This window comes from Phyllobates terribilis, unplaced genomic scaffold (assembly GCF_046119375.1).
Source record: "Phyllobates terribilis strain yellow unplaced genomic scaffold, ASM4611937v1 Scaffold_5__5_contigs__length_657084704, whole genome shotgun sequence".
Lineage (NCBI taxonomy): Eukaryota > Metazoa > Chordata > Amphibia > Anura > Dendrobatidae > Phyllobates > Phyllobates terribilis.
In genome coordinates this window covers 621,099,268-621,117,871 of record NW_027362765.1, presented here as the reverse complement: position 1 = coordinate 621,117,871, position 18,604 = coordinate 621,099,268, and the positions used below count along the sequence as shown (strand labels likewise).

General features: G+C 42.1%; 1 protein-coding gene across 1 annotated transcript in view; it reads left to right on the top strand.

Annotated features, from left to right (window-relative positions):
• LOC141273771 (protein ELYS-like) overlaps positions 1-18,604 on the top strand; it is a 112,305-nt gene that overhangs the window by 42,908 nt on the left and 50,793 nt on the right. The window contains exons 15-22 of the mRNA XM_073686108.1: positions 2,124-2,264; positions 2,903-3,007; positions 4,761-4,854; positions 5,783-5,900; positions 9,418-9,474; positions 9,743-9,889; positions 15,239-15,426; positions 15,563-15,707. Coding sequence (XP_073542209.1) covers positions 2,124-2,264; positions 2,903-3,007; positions 4,761-4,854; positions 5,783-5,900; positions 9,418-9,474; positions 9,743-9,889; positions 15,239-15,426; positions 15,563-15,707 — 995 coding nt within the window. The remainder of the gene's footprint in view (positions 1-2,123; positions 2,265-2,902; positions 3,008-4,760; positions 4,855-5,782; positions 5,901-9,417; positions 9,475-9,742; positions 9,890-15,238; positions 15,427-15,562; positions 15,708-18,604) is intronic.

Sequence of the window (18,604 nt, the reverse complement as noted above, 5' to 3'; positions counted from 1 at the left end):
TTCCTGGTTATTGGGCCCTTCCCAGCCTAAAAATACCAGCCCACAGCCGCCGTAAAAGTGTTGCATCACATTAGATGCGCCAATTATAGTGGTTTGCCCAGCTCTTCCCGACTGCCCTGGTGCGGTGGCAATCAGGGTTATGGTAGTTGAGTTTGACAGCTGTGATTTGTCAAAAATCACATCTGGCATCAAGCCCTGGTGTTAGTAATGGAGACGTGTCTATCAGACACCCCCACTACTAACCCAGAAAGACAAAAACACAGACAGAGAAGTACATTTAATTTGAAAAAAACATTCCCCGGCACTTTCTCTGGTTCACCAATCTATTTTGGGGTGGTGGGGGGGGGGGCTCCATGCTGGTCCGCTGTAGTCCAGGGAATCCTCCGTAGTCCACAAATGGAAACCTGAAGAAAATAAAGAGAGAAATAGACAAGACATTGGCCCTCGTTCACCAATTTATTTAAAAAAAAAAGTTCCCATGCAGGTCCGACGTAGTCCATGGCAACGCTCCATAGGCTGTAGCAGCAGCCACTCCAGGTCCCCATGTGCTCCACGAGACCCGGCGGCTGTGATGAGCGGTGATGTAACTACACCGCTCATCAGTCACATAGTGCTCCATACAGTATAATGGCCCCATATAATAATAATAAGCTTTATATAGCGCCAACATATTCCGCAGCGCTTTACAATTCAGAGGGACATATACAACAGTCATAAGTAACATGGTTAAAGATAATACAATAATTAAAGCAAAAATAATGACGACCCTGCTCGTAAGAGCTTACAATCTACAATGAGGTGTGGGTAACACAAAGTACAGGGGCTTATTTACAATAATGGTCCATTTAGTGCTCCATACAGTATAATGGCCCCACATAGTGCCCCTCCCTACGGGGTGATGTCCCCACATAGTGCCCCTCCATCCTGGTGTAAATGGCCCCCATCTATACAATGCATATAGAAAAAAAACACTTGTGTTTACCTTCCCTGTGCGCCCATGCAGCACGGCTTCCTGTTCTGTGTGTTTTGATCAGAGCACAACAGCTTGATGATCTCCCTGCTGTGCTCTGAGCAGGTTGACGGGGAGCACAGCATGTGTATGTGTGTATGTACACACATACACACACACTCTCACACACACTCTCACTCTCACACACACTCTCACTCACACACACACACGCGCGCACACACACACACACACACACACACACACACACTTCTCAAAAAAATAAAGGGAACACTTAAAGAACAGAATATAACGCCAAGTAAATCAAACTTCTGTGAAATCAAACTGTCCACTTATGAAGCCACACTGATTGACAATCAATTTCACATGCTGTTGTGCAAATGGAATAGACAATAGATGGAAATTATTGCCAATTATCAAGACACACTCAATAAAGGAGTGGTTCTGCAGGTGGGGACCACAGACCACATCTCAGTACCAATGCTTTCTGGCTGATGTTTTGGTCACTTTTGAATGTTGGTTGTGCTTTCACACTCATTGTAGCATGAGACGTACTCTATAACCCACAGAAGTTGCTCAGGTAGTGCAGCTCATCCAGGATGGCACATCAATACGAGCTGTGGCAAGAAGGTTTGCTGTGTCTGTCAGCGTAGTGGCCAGAGGCTGGAGGCGCTACCAGGAGACAGGCCAGTACACCAGGAGACGTGGAGGGAGCCGTAGGAGGGCAACAACCCAGCAGCAAGACCGCTACCTCCGCCTTTGTGCAAGAAGGAACAGGAGGAGCACTGCCAGAGCCCTGCAAAATGACCTCCAGCAGGCCACAAATGTGCATGTGTCTGCACAAACGGTCAGAAACCAACTCCATGAGGGTGGTATGAGGGCCCGACATGCACAGATGGGGGTTGTGCTCACAGCCCAACACCGTGCAGGACGCTTGGCATTTGCCACAGAACACCAGGATTAGCAAAGTGGCCACTGGCGCCCTGTGCTCTTCACAGATGAAAGCAGGTTCACACTGAGCACATATGACAAAGCTGTGATATTTCTATTGTATCAAACTAAGCCCGTGTGTGATCGTAGTGCAGAACTGGAATAAGCCTTCTATGGTAAACATTCATAAGGCCGATCATCAGCTAACGTGTTCTCTCTCCCGCAGGTGCTCAGCTTTTTGATGGTTCATGCCATTTCATTGATTCTCAGACACTCCAGTCTCTACACCACTGTCAGCTCCGCCTCAGTAACCTTACAATTGTCTTGAACTGTTTTAGGAAAGAGGCCAAAGAGCTTACAAAACAAGGTACACAGAGGTCTACCTAACGCATCTGTGTTTTGTTTTTCTTTGTTTTTTCATAACAACTCTAATTATAATAATATAAACAAGCTAGAATTTTAAGTTTGCGTATCATTACGAAATCTAAAACTTATAAAAACTATCGACGGATGAAACAAATGGGAATTTGTTCGGTTTTGAGAGCAGTGACCACTCAGCAGTGAGTGTCTGTTGCTGGATTTGCAAGTGGAGTCAGAGGCCGGGCAGTCACAGCTGAAGTGCTACAAGTGCTGAGCTGCCACCATCCTTTCAGATCCAAACTTCTTCCATGTCAGCAGGTTTCTCAATCAGTATCAACATTTGAATTAGTTTGTGATTAGGACAAAATGCTAAGAACCCTACAAAAACGTAACTTTTTCTACATAGACCCTTTCCCTCACCATGGGGTGCATTTCATTGAGTTTTTCTAGTACCCAGAAGTTAAGGAAATCAAGTTGACAATTATTCTTCTTGGCTTCTACCCAGTCTATTGCAGTTTTCATTTGTCAGCGGATTTTTGCCCTAGGCAGTATCATCAAATAAGTAATGTGTATCAAATACAGCAAAATATTTTAACGTATTTCCTACATTATTTGACTTGAACATTTCCTATTTTCCTTCATTAGGATTAGTTAACTTAACCAATAAGCTTTCAGTGACCAAGCTCTTAAGTCACTATGCCTCTGTAGTCCTTTGGTTTTGTCGTTGTGGTCTTCTGCCAGATAACCCAGGTAAGGGCTTGCTCCCACTTGCTGTTCAATCCAATAAAAAAATCAGATTGCACTCACCCCAATGTTACCCTATGGTGTAGCTCACATCTGCGATTATTTTCTCATGCGAAAACGATTGTACCCGAGAATTGGATTGTACGCGCCCATATAAGTCTATGGGTGCGTGTGAAACATCACACTGCACTTGGATATCACCTGAGTGCAGTGCGATTCCCGCCGGCAACAGGAGATAGAGAAATGACTTTCTCCGTCCCCTCTCCAGCTGTGCTGCGATCCCCTCATGCGAGAGAATCCGGGCACTGACACTCAGCTCACGCTCCCAGCAGAGCAGGAGCCCACACTCATTAGCATTTCTGATGCCATAAGCTAGTGGGACCCCGGCATAAACCTTCAGGGCAGAAAACATCTCCAATGCACAGCCTTTTTGGGTCCGAGAACAACATGGTCTGATCGAACCAACTCCATGGCCTGCAATAGTACTAAAGACTTACCTTCTGAGACATTTACTTTATATTGAAAGTATGTGCCATAAATAACAACTAGTTGCTGGATCAATTTATAGAGCTCCCACTCGTGAGGAAAATAGAGGTACCATTCTAATTGGTTTGCTGACCAGAAAGTAAGAGACCATGCATTCAGCTCTATACATTGTAGTATACAGTACAGACCAAAAGTTTGGACACACCTTCTCATTTAAAGATTTTTCTGTATTTTCATGACTATGAAAATTGTACATTCACACTGAAGGCATCAAAACTATGAATTAACACATGTGGAATTATATACTTAACAAAAAAGTGTGAAACAACTGAAAATATGTCTTATATTCTAGGTTCTTCAAAGTAGCCACCTTTTGCTTTGATGACTGCTTTGCACACTCTTGACATTCTCTTGATGAGCTTCAAGAGGTAGTCACCGGAAATGGTCTTCCAACAATCTTGAAGGAGTTCCCAGAGATGCTTAGCACTTGTTGGTCCTTTTGCCTTCACTCTGCAGTCCAGCTCACCCCAAACCATCTCGATTGGGTTCAGGTCTGGTGACTGTGGAGGCCAGGTCATCTGGCGTAGCACCCCATCACTCTCCTTCTTGGTCAAATAACCCTTACACAGCCTGGAGATGTGTTTGGGGTCATTGTCCTGTTGATGCCTTCAGTGTGAATGGACAATTTTCATAGTCATGAAAATACAGAAAAATCTTTCAATGAGAAGGTGTGTCCAAACTTTTTGTCTGTACTGTGTGTAGGACACTGAAACAGTCGAGTGTTTCCCTTCTCCCATCATCTACAATGCATATAAGGGCCATTCACGCATGTGACATTTCTTCATCAGATCTACTCCTTTCTGTGCTACAGGAATCAGGATTCGCACATTCTGCCACAATACGGCTCCCCCAGAAATGACCCCACAGCACACCATAATTACCTTCCCTTTCAGTGCTATGCCTCGCTGGTCTTCTCCATGACATATAAAATACATATGACCAAGCACATGGTTGAGGGCACACTGAAGGGTATCCTGGGCCACAGATTATGCACTTTTGATCTAGAGCAAGAATTTTTTTTTTAAATTAGCCAATGGCCTTGTTGGATAGGTCATCAAATTTGTTGTGACCGAACAACCCCCTTAACTAATAAATGTTTTGCTGCAATTGTCACGATTTTCTTGACCAAAACAAAATGAATGTACTTTTTGTTTTTCATTTTGCTATATACTTGTGTTTATTCTCCCTTTTTTTTCCTTGTTCATTCTGTCAGATGGAGCCGTGCAGTTGACCAGGCCATACTACAATTATCAACTGGTTCAGCACTACTATGCTGAGCGTCGGAAAAAGCTGGAGCATTTGTCTAGGTAGTGAAAATGTTGCTCTGTTTTCTGTAATACGGACTTCAGTTCCCTACCACTTTTTCTAGTCAGTTTGTCAGAAATCCCTATTGGAGCTCGTTCAGACGTCCATAAAAACTGTCTGAGATGGAACTGCAATGCACATTCTGGCCACTGCTCTCCAGACTCGAGAGTGACCGGCTCATAGAAATACATGAAGCTGTCACGCTTGGGTCTGGAGACCCGCAGCCAGTCTGTGCATTAGCGTCTGTGCTTAGACGTCTGAATAAGCCCTTTGCTGATGGTGTTTTTTTTTTTTTTTTCCCTTGACACAAAATTGAAAAATCTAAAGGAAAGAGTCTTGCTCCTTTTATTGGATTTATTCCCCAAAAATTGCATGCTAGGTAACACATTCATCCTTCTCCATCACCCCATTTCTGCCGCATGAAAGTGCACACGTTTTAGTTGGAGCAGAGAGCTTTTGGTGTAAATGTCATCATTGGGACCGGATTGGATTAGGTTCTTCTGTATAGATCAGAGGCTGTTAATTGCTGTCCGACCTACATGTTACTTTGTGCTGCTGGAAAGCCACAATTACAAGGTTCTAGAAGCGCTGGAGTGTCCAGGTCTGACCGTATATAAATGACTCTGGGCTGAATACTTATTGACAACATCCAAATCTGAGACTGTTAAGGGGGAGAAAAAAAGTAACATTTAATTAAATATAAGAAAACATTTTAAATTTGTAAATGTATATGGCCATGATAACAGATGAATAAAACTTCTCAGACATTTTCGGAAGGCAGAGATTACAAAATTAAAAAATTGTTCTGAAGGCCAAACGTGACCCTTGCCTTTAAGGAGTTATACAAACTGATTAATAATATTGCGCAACATTTTTTTTATAGCTTTTAGGGGTATAAAGGTAAAACTTTTTATGTTTCCTATGTTACAGAGGTAAATGGAATTCTACCTTGATGATCGATAACCTGATTTCTCGGCTTGGAGAAAGAGTTGAGCATTTATGGAAGAGAGACGGTGGCTCAGGCAAATATCCACCTGCTACCTTGCATGTAAGAAAAACCAATAAGGCAATCTTATGTTTATGCCATAACTGTTTAGTACTGTTCCAATCACTTCAAACCCATTTAACTATACATCACAGGCCAAGTTCTTTCTCTTCCAAAGTGTTAATGCTAATTGGGTGCTGAAGTGGAACTTACAACTGAACCTCATTGAAATGCATGTTCAGTGTAAAACAGCATGGAAAGTATCTGATCTGTTTCTGCTGTGGACTCTTCATTATGATCAGTAAAGGTTCTGGTGTGTGGTCCTCTTTAAGCGTTTGAAAACATTTTCATACCATCTTTTTATCGATTACTTCAATAAATTCTTGGATGTTAGAAGCTGGAACATTTTTCCATTGCAGTTTTAGACCTTTATACTTTATCCGGTAGCTTTAACAAAAGTTATTGGATATATCGCTACTATTTCAAATGTCTGCCTCTGAAGTTGATGTAAAGTTCCTAATGCTTAGCGGGCAACAGAAGGTTGTCCAGCAACTCAATGAAATAACTTTTATTCCTCATCCATCTCCGCCGGTCATCGATCCACCAAGGCTGATGCTGCAGTGGAGTGCTATTGAGCCCCTAATCCGTAGAGGTTCCTGAAGGGTTTAGCCTGTGGACTTCCAAAAAAAATTGGAAGGATGAGTATTATAACCCACCCTCCCCCAAATCGCACTGTTGCCTACTGAATTGCTCCTCCAAACCTCTGCCTTAGGGGCTTCCTCCTGGGTTTGTTTGGGGATTGTCTCCTTTTTATTTCCTAATTTTCAAAATCTAATTTGTAGTGCTATATCCTAAAACTATTTTATCTCGCTCTCCCTGCTCGGGATAATCTGAGGCTTGACTTTTTGTTGTCAATGGGCACTTTTCACGCTGTTTGTGGGACGGTCACTTTTTTTTTTTACTGGCTTTCAGTCCTGGGCTTCTCCTTTGCCTCCATCTGATCTTCCTGTTCGTCTACACCTCCTTTCTACAGCTCCAGCCACCTTTCTGCTGCCAACATAATTTTGGGACGCAGTTCTGTGATTTTACGGCTCTTGAACCTCTCCCTGGTACTTTTAGGCGTCGTCCTGGTCCTATTTAATTTTTTTCTATGTGCCATGTCCTTTTCCAAGGGAGAACTTATTTTAGGAAGCTTTCCCCCTATTGCACTGGTCACCTATTTTGTTTGTTTGCTCTGTGACAAATGTTTAACATGTGGTCAGTGAGGCTGCCTTAACGCTTCGCCTACTCACAACCCCTTAGATTCCCCTAAAGAACTGAGCAGCATGTGCCAGATCTTTGACTTTGGCTCAAAGTAACCTGGCCACCCTCTCCCAGTCCACAGTTGATTTCTCTAGATCGCTTGCTAGCCCAACTTGCGTGTCAATGTTTTCTTTCCTAAGTCGAGTAATTCTGCCCTGTCTCACATAGAAATTGAGGCGCATACTTCCCTATGCACAGATGCTTTCACAAGACATAGGATTTCTTCCCACACATCCTCTGGCATTCCTCGGACAGTGCCACCGCGGATGAGATTGTGTCTGCCCCTGCCCAGTCTGATTCTCCAGGGGTTACCTCTGAGTGATTCTGAGTCTGAGCAGAATACTAAGCTAGCCTCTGCATTGCATGACCTTTGCTGGGCAATGAGGGCCACCCTTGAAGTCAAGTAAGTAGTGTCCTCCTCTCCTTCCCAAAAAGTAGTTTCCTTCCGTCAAGTCCGGCAACCATTCTCTTTTCCAACCATGAAGACTTGGTGATGCTCTTACCAAAGAATGGCAGTACGGACTGACTCGTGCCTTCCTCTAGGAGGTTTGAGGTAATTTTCTCCTTGCAGAGTAATTAGTTGTCAAATTTTCTATACCTCCCTCTGTTGAAGCCCAGGTAGCTAGTGTCTAGAGCCACTACCTTGCTCTTCTCTCATTCAGTATCCCTCAGATAAAAGTTCAGGACTCTAAAAAGTGGCAGCAAGTTGATGTCATGCTTCTGTGGCGTGTCTCGTATTTCTTTACAAAAGGTGTGATTTCTTGTGGCAATAACCTCCATTGATAGCGTGCCTGAGCACACTTCCCTTTCCTGCGGGGCTCTCTTATTTTGTTCCCTATCAGGACAAGCTGTTCTTGTTCTCTGTGCTACATTGTTTTCCAAAAGTTGATCAAGTCATTCCCCATTAATGATAACATTGTTCTCCCCTCCTTGTGCCTATCCTCCTGCTGGTCCCTGTGAGTGTTTTCCCTCTGTCTAGATATGGTCAGAGCCATTAGGGCCTATCTTTCTTATGGAAATCTTCCAGAGATCCAATTCTCTTTTTGTGATCCCTGATGGGTCACACTAGGCTGGTCAACCTCCAAGACAACCATTCCCATATTGATCAGTTTCGCTATTATGCAAGCTAACAAGACCAAGGGTAAATCTCCACTGTTCAAGATTACTGCTGATTCCACAAGGTTGGTCGGAGCCTCCTGGGCAGTCTGGTTGGCTGCTATCTGGCCTCTGTCCACACTTTTTGTAAAATTTTACAAGATTTACACTATGGCTTCTGCCAACTTGTGATATATGGTGCTGCAGTCTGGTATGCGGTTTGTTATTTGTTGTTTTTCCCCAACCATTGGGCGTTCTCTGGGATGCTCACGGTCCTGTAACTCGCAATTATAGAATTGTGAAAATTGCATTTTTCTTACTGTAAAATCCCTTTCTCATTGAATATACTGGGTCACATTGCTGTTGTCTTCCCATTTTTCAGTACTTTATATGGTATGTTGAACATCTTTTTTGATTTTTTTTCTTATTCTTTCAATATAGTAGTATGAAAAATTTTAAAAAAAAGTAAAGCTGAAACTTACAAATGTTCAATTTCTTCATAATAGTCCTATGCTACTTTTTATCTCCCTAAAGCATCTCTCTCAACTAGTTTTAACCGGACAGCCCCTTTATCACTTATTTGCAGTATGGGTGATGACTTGCTAATCGGTTGGTGTCTGGGTGTTGGGACCCACACCAACGTGGAACTTTCATTCCCAAAGAGGAACATTTATCCCCGATTAGAAATGGAGCATCATATCGGATGGCTGCCCCTATAATCATGCACAGAAAATATGATAGTCATACAACTTAACTCGGAAGAAGAATGATATACGATATGGTATTATTTACCCCTTCACAACATCTGCCATATATGTACGGCACTTAGGGTAGTGCATTCCCGCAAACTGCTGTTCATGTACGCCGCTGCGAGGTCCTGTCACTGCGCTGAATCACGATGGCTGCTGTCTCTTACAGCTGACCATCCCTGCACGTTGTCAGTTGTCATTCCAGTAACTTGGGTATCTATGGTTATGATAAATCATATAGTGAGTTAGTTGCTAGTGGTATTATCCATGGATGCACATGAGGTAAGCGACATAGTGAATCTGAAGAACTATACTTAATTTTTAATTGGAGGTATTTGCTAATATTATAACTACTGCTTGATCTTTGTGATGGGAATACCCCTTTTTAACTTTTTTCGTTCTTGCTAACTGATCTTTAACACTGTGTGTTGCAGGCACTTCTAGACGTGTATCTACTAGAAGATACAGATGAAATAAACAAACACACAATTGTATCCTTTTTCCGTTTACCAGATGACCTAAAACAAAAAGGTCTCATGATTTCCACCATATTTGTGATTTATGCCAGACAAAGGCGTATGGTTTAGTGGAAAAGGCCTGGCTTAAAGTGCAACACTGTGGGCCAAAAGTTCACCAATTTCTTTCACAAATTAAGCTAGAGTTCTCTTGTCTAAACCAAAACATATAGTTTTGTGCAAAACATTTATAATTATTTACAAGACTATGTATTGCAAATAACCTTAACCACTTGTATACCAGATGGTCTATTTTTTGTTGGATGTCATGTACTCGTTCTCAGATAAGCCGGATTCTTCCATAGAATCATTTCCCGCAGCTTTTTCCATCCCTTGTGGTCTAATAAAACTTACTCAAGGCTTTTGGCTTCTGGATCACAATGATTATCAGGTATTGTTTTTACTGTTTACTTGTATTTTTAATTATTATAGTACCCTTAAGGTTGTGTAGATATCTGGGCTGGTAATATCATCCTGGTAATTCTACTGAACTCAACCGGTTCAGTAAAAATACCTTTTCACTTTGCTTTATAAAGAAGAAACCCCTTCAGAAATGCTGTCATGTAGCTGATCTGGCTCTAATAGAAAACGGGGAATTTAGAGTTTTGTCCTTCCACACAATCCATACCATTTTACTTCAGATACACACTTCATTTACAGGGGTTGTCCACTACCGACAAACCCTTAACTCCATTCCCCCTAGAAATGAAAAGTAATGTATATTAGTCTTCCGCAACGGTTGGCAGTCAAGCGAGATAGGCGCTGCTATTCCTGGCAGGTGACATTGTTGTTTCACATGACTGCCGCAGCAAATCCGCAGCGTATTGACTGCAGCCTTTACTATTTTGTCAGAGCAGACGTCTGCGATTCTTGTCTTGTGTCCACATCAACCTGTCACCCGCTGGGAACTACAGCATCGTCATTGCTGAAGGCGCTGCGGCAATTGAATATACAGTGTGTGTCTATGTATATATAGTCTATAATTGATGTTATGTATGTTAAAGGGTTTGGGACTTTAATATTGATTCACAATCTTTAGGATAGGTCACCAGTTTCCAATCATTGGGGGTGAGACTCTCCACACCCCCACTTATCAGCTCTTCCAGTTGCCAGTGGCAGCCAGACGTACTCAGTTGTGAAGCGGAATTACACAGTCCGACAACTGCACAGTAGTCTCTTCCGTGTACTGTACAGGCGGCAAATGTGTAGTACCAGGTTGTGGCCACTTTACAGTTGATGGCGCTGTGCAGCTCCACAGCTGACACTTAAAGCATCTGATTGGTGGGGGGGGAGTTAAATGTCACACCCCCAGCATTCAGATATTGATGACCTATCGTAACGATAATCCGTCACTAGCAAAGTCCCAGACAACTGCTTTTAAGGATTTTATTACTCATTTCTCTGAGCTGCCGGCTTCTGCACATCTTTAAGGTAACCTGTCACCTCCAAAAAAATATGCTATTTATCTGCATATATAGTGGTAATCTGCAGGTAAGTGGCTATGGAATCATGTCTGGAAAGCTTACTGGAGAAAGGGATGAAAAAAAGTTAATTTTCCAGAATTAGGACATGAATTCACATCCTAGGAAGGGGTCCGCATGTGTGGAGGGGACTTAGGAGCTGAGCGTCTTCCACACTTGGCTAATGCTGGCTGTAAGACATAGCTGACATCAGTCTCTAACAGCCGCTGCCGGAGAGAAGTTTCCGTTGCGATGGTTACCAATTTAAACACTGCTGCCAATCTGGTGGGGACCGATTAGTTACTATGACAGCCGGTGGTATGCTGAAGATTCTGTCATTGTCCTCTTAATACCACGATCTCAACTACAGTGGGGAAAAAAAGTATTTAGTCAGCCACCAATTGTGCAAGTTCTCCCACTTAAAAAGATGCGAGAGGCCTGTAATTGTCATCATAGGTAGACCTCAACTATGAGAGACAAAATGAGAAAGCAAATCCTGAAAATCACATTGTCTGATTTGGAAAGATTTTTTTTTTAAATTTTGGTGGAAAATAAATATTTGGTCAATAACAAAAGTTCATCTCAATACTTTGTTATATATCCTTTGTTGGCAATGACAGAGGTCAAACGTTTTCTGTAAGTCTTCACAAGGTTGGCACACACTGTTGCTGGTATGTTGGCCCTTTCCTCCATGCAGATCTCCTCTAGAGCAGTGATGTTTTGGGGCTGTCACTGGGCAACACGGACTTTCAACTCCCTCCAAAGATTTTCTATAGAGTTTAGATCTGGAGACTGGCTAGGCCACTCCAGGACCTTTAAAAATGCTTCTTACGAAGAAACTTCTTCTTTGCCCTGGCGGTGTGCTTAGTATCATGGTCATGCTGAAAGACCCAGCCACGTTTCATCTTCAATGCCCTTGCTGATGGAAGGAGGTTTTCACTCAAAATCTCATGATACTTGGCCCCATTCATTCTTTCTTGTACACGGATCAGTCGCCCTGGTCCCTTGGCAGAGAAACAGCCCCAAAGCATGACGTTGCAACCCCCATGCTTCACAGTAGGTATGGTGTTCTTTGGATGCAACTCCACATTCTTTCTCCTCCAAACACGCTGAGTTGTGCTTCTACCAAACAGTTCTACTTTGGTTTCAGATGACCATATGACATTCTCCCAATACTCTTCTGGATCATCCAAATGCTCTCTAGCAAACTTCAGACGGGCCTGGACATGTAATGGCTTATGCAGGGGGACACGTCTGGCACTTCAGGATCTGAGTCCCTGGTGGCGTAGTGTGTTACTGATGGTAGCCTGTAAAGTTGGTCCCAGCTATCTGCAGGTCATTCACTAGGTCCCCCCGTGTGGTTCTGGGATTTTTGCTCACCATTCTGGAGATCATTTTAACCCCACGGGGTGAGATCTTGTGTGGAGCCCCAGATGGAGGGAGAATATCCGTGGTCTTTGTATGTGTTCCATTTTCTGATTATTGCTCCCACAGTTGATTTCTTCACACCAAGCTGCTTGCCTATTGCAGATTCAGTCTTCCCAGCCTAGTGCAGGGCTACAATTTTGTTTCTGGTGTCCTTCGCCAGCTCTTTCGTCTTCACCGTAGTGAAGTTTGGAGTGTGACTGTTTGAGGTTATGGACAGGTGTCTTTTATAATGATAACAAGTTCAAACAGGAGCCAGTACTACAGGTAATGAGTGGAGGACAGAGGAGCCTCTTAAAGAAGAAGTTACAGGTCTGTGAGAGCCAGAAATCTTGCTTGTTTGTAATTGACAAATACTTATTTTCCACCAAAATGTGAAAAAAAAAATCTTTCCAAATCAGACAATGTGATTTTCAGGATTTGTTTTGTCATGTTGTCTCTCATAGTTGAGGTCGACCTATGATGTCAGTTACAGGCCTCTCATCTTATTAAGTGGGAGAACTTGCACAATTGGTGACTAAATACTTTTTCCCCACTGTATATACTGCATTACTGTATGTGCTATAAACGATCACCGGTTTCACAAAAATGTGAATAAAAAGTTTTTAAAAGTTGAATAAATTAAAATCGCCCCCTTTTCCTCAGTTTAAAAATAAAGGAACAAAAACATTTGTTGTTGCTGCATTCATAAAAGTACAGTCCATTAAAATACGTAACGAATTAACCCATTAACCCATAAAAAAAAAAAAGCTAGAATTTCATTTTTTTGGGTCACCTCACCAACCTGGAAAAAAGTAATTAATAAGCAAACCGTGCATTATATGTACACAAAATTGGTTTCAATAAAAATGTCAGGATAGCACACAAGAGTCTAGGAAAATGGCAACACAAAATAATGTTTTGCTTTCTAAGACCACTTAGAGGACCGGTCACCAAATTTTCCATGTTCAACTGGATATAATAATGGTTGCAGAGCAGTATAAAATGTTTTTTTTTTTTGTGTGTTTTTTCCTTTTTTTTTTCTTAAATTTTACCCCTAATGAGTTATCACAGAGATGTCACTGGTGACGTATGGTTCTTACACCTGTATGATGCTGACCAATCCATAAGCCGGCAGCAACATAGCAAACACGCCCCACCATAGCGTAGAGCAGGTTTGTCAGTGAGTAGGATGTAATCCCGTTTATGTCTGCAGTGCGATCAGTGATTAGAAAAGAGCTGACAGAAGGGTTTATGGGACACATTTAAAGGGAACCGGTCACCCCCCCCGGTGATATCAGACCTCTACTATGGGCATGCAGGTGATAGAAAAGTAACTCCATACTACCTGTATGGCCCATAGTAGAGGTCTGATGGGAACCTCTCACCCCCCCCCGGTGATATCAGACCTCTACTATGGGCATGCAGGTTATAGAAAAGTAACTCTATACTACCTGTATGGCCCATAGTAGAGGTCTGATGGGAACCTGTCACCCCCCCCCCCCCCGGTGATATCAGACCTCTACTATGGGCATGCAGGTGATAGAAAAGTAACTCTATACTACCTGTATGGCCCATAGTAGAGGTCTGATGGGAACCTGTCACCCCCCCCGGTGATATCAGACCTCTACTATGGGCATACAGGTGATAGAAATGTAACTCTATACCTACCTGTATGGCCCATAGTAGAGGTCTGATGGGAACCGGTCACCCCCCCGGTGATATCAGACCTCTACTATGGGCATGCAGGTTATAGAAAAGTAACTCTATACTACCTGTATGGCCCATAGTAGAGGTCTGATGGGAATCTGTCACCCCCGCGGTGATATCAGACCTCTACTATGGGCATGCAGGGTATAGAAAAGTAACTCTATACTACCTGTATGGCCCATAGTAGAGGTCTGATTGCAGAGATATGTGTTTTTATAAAAGCACGTTTTCTATCCCCTGTATGGCCATATTAGAGGTCTGCTATCTCCCAGGGGGTGGCAGATTCCCTTTAAACTCCGCTGTACTGCCCCTCCCTGCACACTGCCACTCATGCAGGAGGTTAGGCTAGAAGAGGTACATCGCACACGGAGAAACCTGCTCTAAGCTATGGTGGGGGGTGTTCTTTATATGCTTTGTTGCTGCCTGCTTATGATTGGAGGAAAAGTGCACAACCCCCTGTGGAAACAAGAACACCCCCTTGCACTTAACAATTGTTAACTTGTTAGGTGCAAAATACATTGCTAATATCATCGCAACAGAGCCAAAATGAAAAAAAAACATATTTATTCCTCACTGCAACCATTGTGTCCAGTTACACATGAAACATGTTCTCAAAGTCTCTAGTTAAATATAGAGAAATTGCTGCATGTTTGGTATCACTGTAATCGGACTGCCGTCAACCGCCAAATGAACACCCTCAAAAAAAATAAAATCCAATAATGGAGGATTGGGATGCATTTTTTTTCCTCCATTTGAACCCACTTGAAGCTTGTTTTACCATTATTCAGTATATTGTGTGGTAAAATGAATGGCACTATTCAAAATTAAAATTTGTCCTGTAAAAAATAAGCCCTCATACATTTTTTGATGGCGAAAGGTAAAAAAAATGACTGCAAAAATAAAAAAATCACCATGTCATGAAAGGGTTAAGTTTTATTGTAGATTTTTTTCCTTTTTCTTTGCTCTCTTCCATAGGATGGTGCAGGGAGCTGCTAGTCCATACAGTGAGCGTGACTGGAATCACTGTCCCTGCAGTTGACGCTCTGCAGAGCAGCCAGTCAGTCTGCAGAGGGCCATTATTACCACTCATTTTGCAGAGAAATATGTTTTTTGGAGGTGATAGGTTCCCTTTAAGAAAGAATAACAGATCTTTTTTCCACTTCTAGAATTCAGTGGACTGTCTGCTCCATCCTGCCACAAGTAAGGTAATGCCATGGCAGCACAATCTGATTATAGAGACCTTAATGTGCCATGGAGACCACAGACTGGCCCTACGCTATATTCTAGCTATGAAGCCTCCAATATTCAACAGTGCAGAGGTCAAACGTCACATGACTGTATTTTTAGAAAACAGGTAAGTTTTGTTGCCTTTGTCACATGTTAATTTCTAGTTGTCTTTAGACAATTAAAGAATCATGATGAATTGGGGCACAGCGATAGGTTTATGGTATCCACTGGCTGTATATTTAATGACCTATCACAATTTGTAGGCACATTTTTGAGGCCTGGAATCTGCAAAAGCTCCACTCCAGCCGATTGAATGTTGAAGAGCTGCTGAAACATATGTATGAAACATGTCAAGAAATGGGGCTTGTGGAAGATTTGCTGAAGCTTGCCTTCACAGATTCTGAACAAGTAAGAGGCCATAAAGCCAGCATAACCATGACTGTAGAAAGTTTCTTTACTCTGTCTGTCTCGTTCTCGCTATCGCAGCTTTTAGAAGCCCTCTCCCACCCAATCAGCACCCCTGCGACACAAACACGGGCTCCTGATAGCAGTCATGGCAATCTGAGGTCAAATAATGACCTCCGTCTGCCAGCTACAGTGGCCTGTTAGACCATGCAAGAAGGATGGCCTAAAAGTCTTTTGTTTGTGTAACACTGACAGGTGTAATGCATTATCCCAGTGATCAGAGTAATAAAAGGTAAAATCCCATAAAGGAATGAAGTAAAGTAAAAAAAAAAAAAAAAAAAAAAAAATTGAAAAAATATTTTAAATAAGAACAAAAAATTAAAAATAATTCAATAAATATGTATATGTCTGTAAAGAGAAACGAAAAAGTGCTCATTTTGTATTACCACATCCAAAACGACCCGAACTATAAAACTCACTATTTAACCCCTTCAGTGAACACCATAAAATGGCAAACTATGCTTTTTCATCATACCATTGAAAAAAGTGGAACAAAATGCAATAAAAAAGACGTATTTAAATAGCTGGTAACGTCGTCATCTTCTCCCTCAAAAAAAAGACGCCATACAGCTTCATCAGTGGAGAAATCAAAAAAAAAAAAAAGCTATAGTCCTCACATGACTGTCAGCAGAAATATACAAACATTATAGTTCTCAAAATATGGGGATGCAAAAACTGTTGTGTTTTTTTTAATAAAAGGGGGGGGGGGGTTAGGGCGCAAAAGTGGCCAAACACAAAAAAAGTAATAAACCTGGTGTCTCTGTAATCATGCTGACCCACAGTGAAGGCGTTAAAAATAAAACCAATTCTGTTGATTTGTTCACTTTGCCTCCTAAAGATTTAAGTAAGGCTCAGCTCACATTTATCCTGCTCTCTATGATGAGAGACCAGACCGAGTACAGAGGAACTCTGTTGCATCATCATAGAGGAGAATGGATCCCTCAGGGGTTTCATCTGAATCACATCATTCGGAGATTTAGATGGAAACCCCAATGTAAGTGCTCAACGTAGAGCACAGTATAGATGTGATCCCAAATGTTATGTAAAATGTTCCCAATAAAAGCTTTGATTTAATTCACAAAAAAACAAGTCCCCACTCAGGTCCGTCACCTGTCAGTGGAAATATAGAGGGTTTCCACCTTACTGGTTGCACAAAGGCTCTGGAAAAGTGAAATTGCTCACCGCAAAAGAAATCCAGCAAATTCTGCACTCCCAGATCCAAATGCCCCCCTCCGTCTAAGCTGCACAATGTGCCTAAACCACGTTTAGCGTCCACAAATTTGGCACTTCTGTAGCGTTGAGGGCCCGCTTAAATTACGGGGTACATGTTTCCGGAAGCACAGGTTGGGCATAATGTATGGGCACTACAATGGCAGGTTTGCATTTTTAACTCTGCATCATCCATTAAAATTGTCACTACACCTGTAAATAAATTCCCAATTGGGTGTAATTTCCAAAATAGGGTTACTCGAGGGGGAGGTTCTGCCCTTCTGGTACGTTGGGCTCTGTATGTGGAGTCCACAAACTATTCTACAATAATTTATTCTCAAAGAGTCCTAGCGCTTCCTCCCCCCGAGTCTCACCATGTGGGTAAGCAGTACTGTATAGCCACATATGAGGTATTGCTTGGTCAGCAGAAATTGTGTGATAAACTTTGGTACCATTTCTACCCATTTTCCCTCGTAAAACAACATTTTTGTGGTATGAATACAGGATAAAAAATATCTTTTTACTGTGTTAGACAGTAGATAGAAAAATATTCAAATTTAAGAGTCCTCAGTGGTTGATGCCTTTTAATTGCTAACTGAAAAGATGGTAACAAATAGCAATCTTTTGAGACTGCTCGGGTGTCTTCGTCAGGTATTATTCTGTGACACATTCTACTATAACTTGTTCACAGAGAGACAAATAATGCTCCTTCCATCCTGAGTCTCGCTGTATGGCTAAGCAGTGCTGTATTGCCACATTCAGAAGAAATTGTGTGGCAAATTTTGGTACCATTTTTACCCATTTTCCTGTGTGAAAATGGAAAATTAAATAATTTTTCTTCACTGCTCAATGGTATAAAATTCTGTGACACACCCGTGGTGTAAGGTGAATTCACTGAAGTGTAGTTTGTAAAATGTGGGTCACTATTGGTAAGGTTCTGCTGTTCTGGCACCTCAGGGGCTCTTCCAGTGGGTCATGGCACCCGTAAATCATAACAGTAAAATCTGTACTACAATATGGTGCTCTTTCCCTTCTGAGCTTTCCACTGTGCCTGAAATGTAGTTCCTGCTACATGTTGGGTATTGGTGCTCTGGGGGAAAAATGGACCTCACAGGTAGTTGTGCAATTTTTCCTATTAATTCTTATAAAAATGTAAAATTTAAGGCTAAAACAACATTATAGTGTTAAAAATGTGATAATTGTTTCTTCACCACCCAATGGTATAAAATGCCGTGAGACACATGTGATGTCCACATGTTAACTGCACCCTTGCATGAATTTATTGAGGGGTGTAGTTTGTAATGTGTGGAAATTTATTGGTGGTGTCTGTTTAACTGGCAATGTAAGGGACACTGCCAATGAAACATGGCACCCTCAAACCATTCCAGCAAATCTGCACTCCTATGGTGCTCCTTCCCTTCTGAGCCTTGCACTCTGCCTTAAAACTAGCTTTCAACCACATATGGGGTATTGGCAAACTCGAAAAATTTATCCAATTTGTTAATCAATTTCTTCAATTTACTCAGTCCAATATTATACAATTCTGTGAGTCACCTGAGGGTTAAAAATGCTCATTTCACCCCTAGATGAATTTCTCAAGTGGTGTAGTTTCCAAAATGGGGTCACTTGTG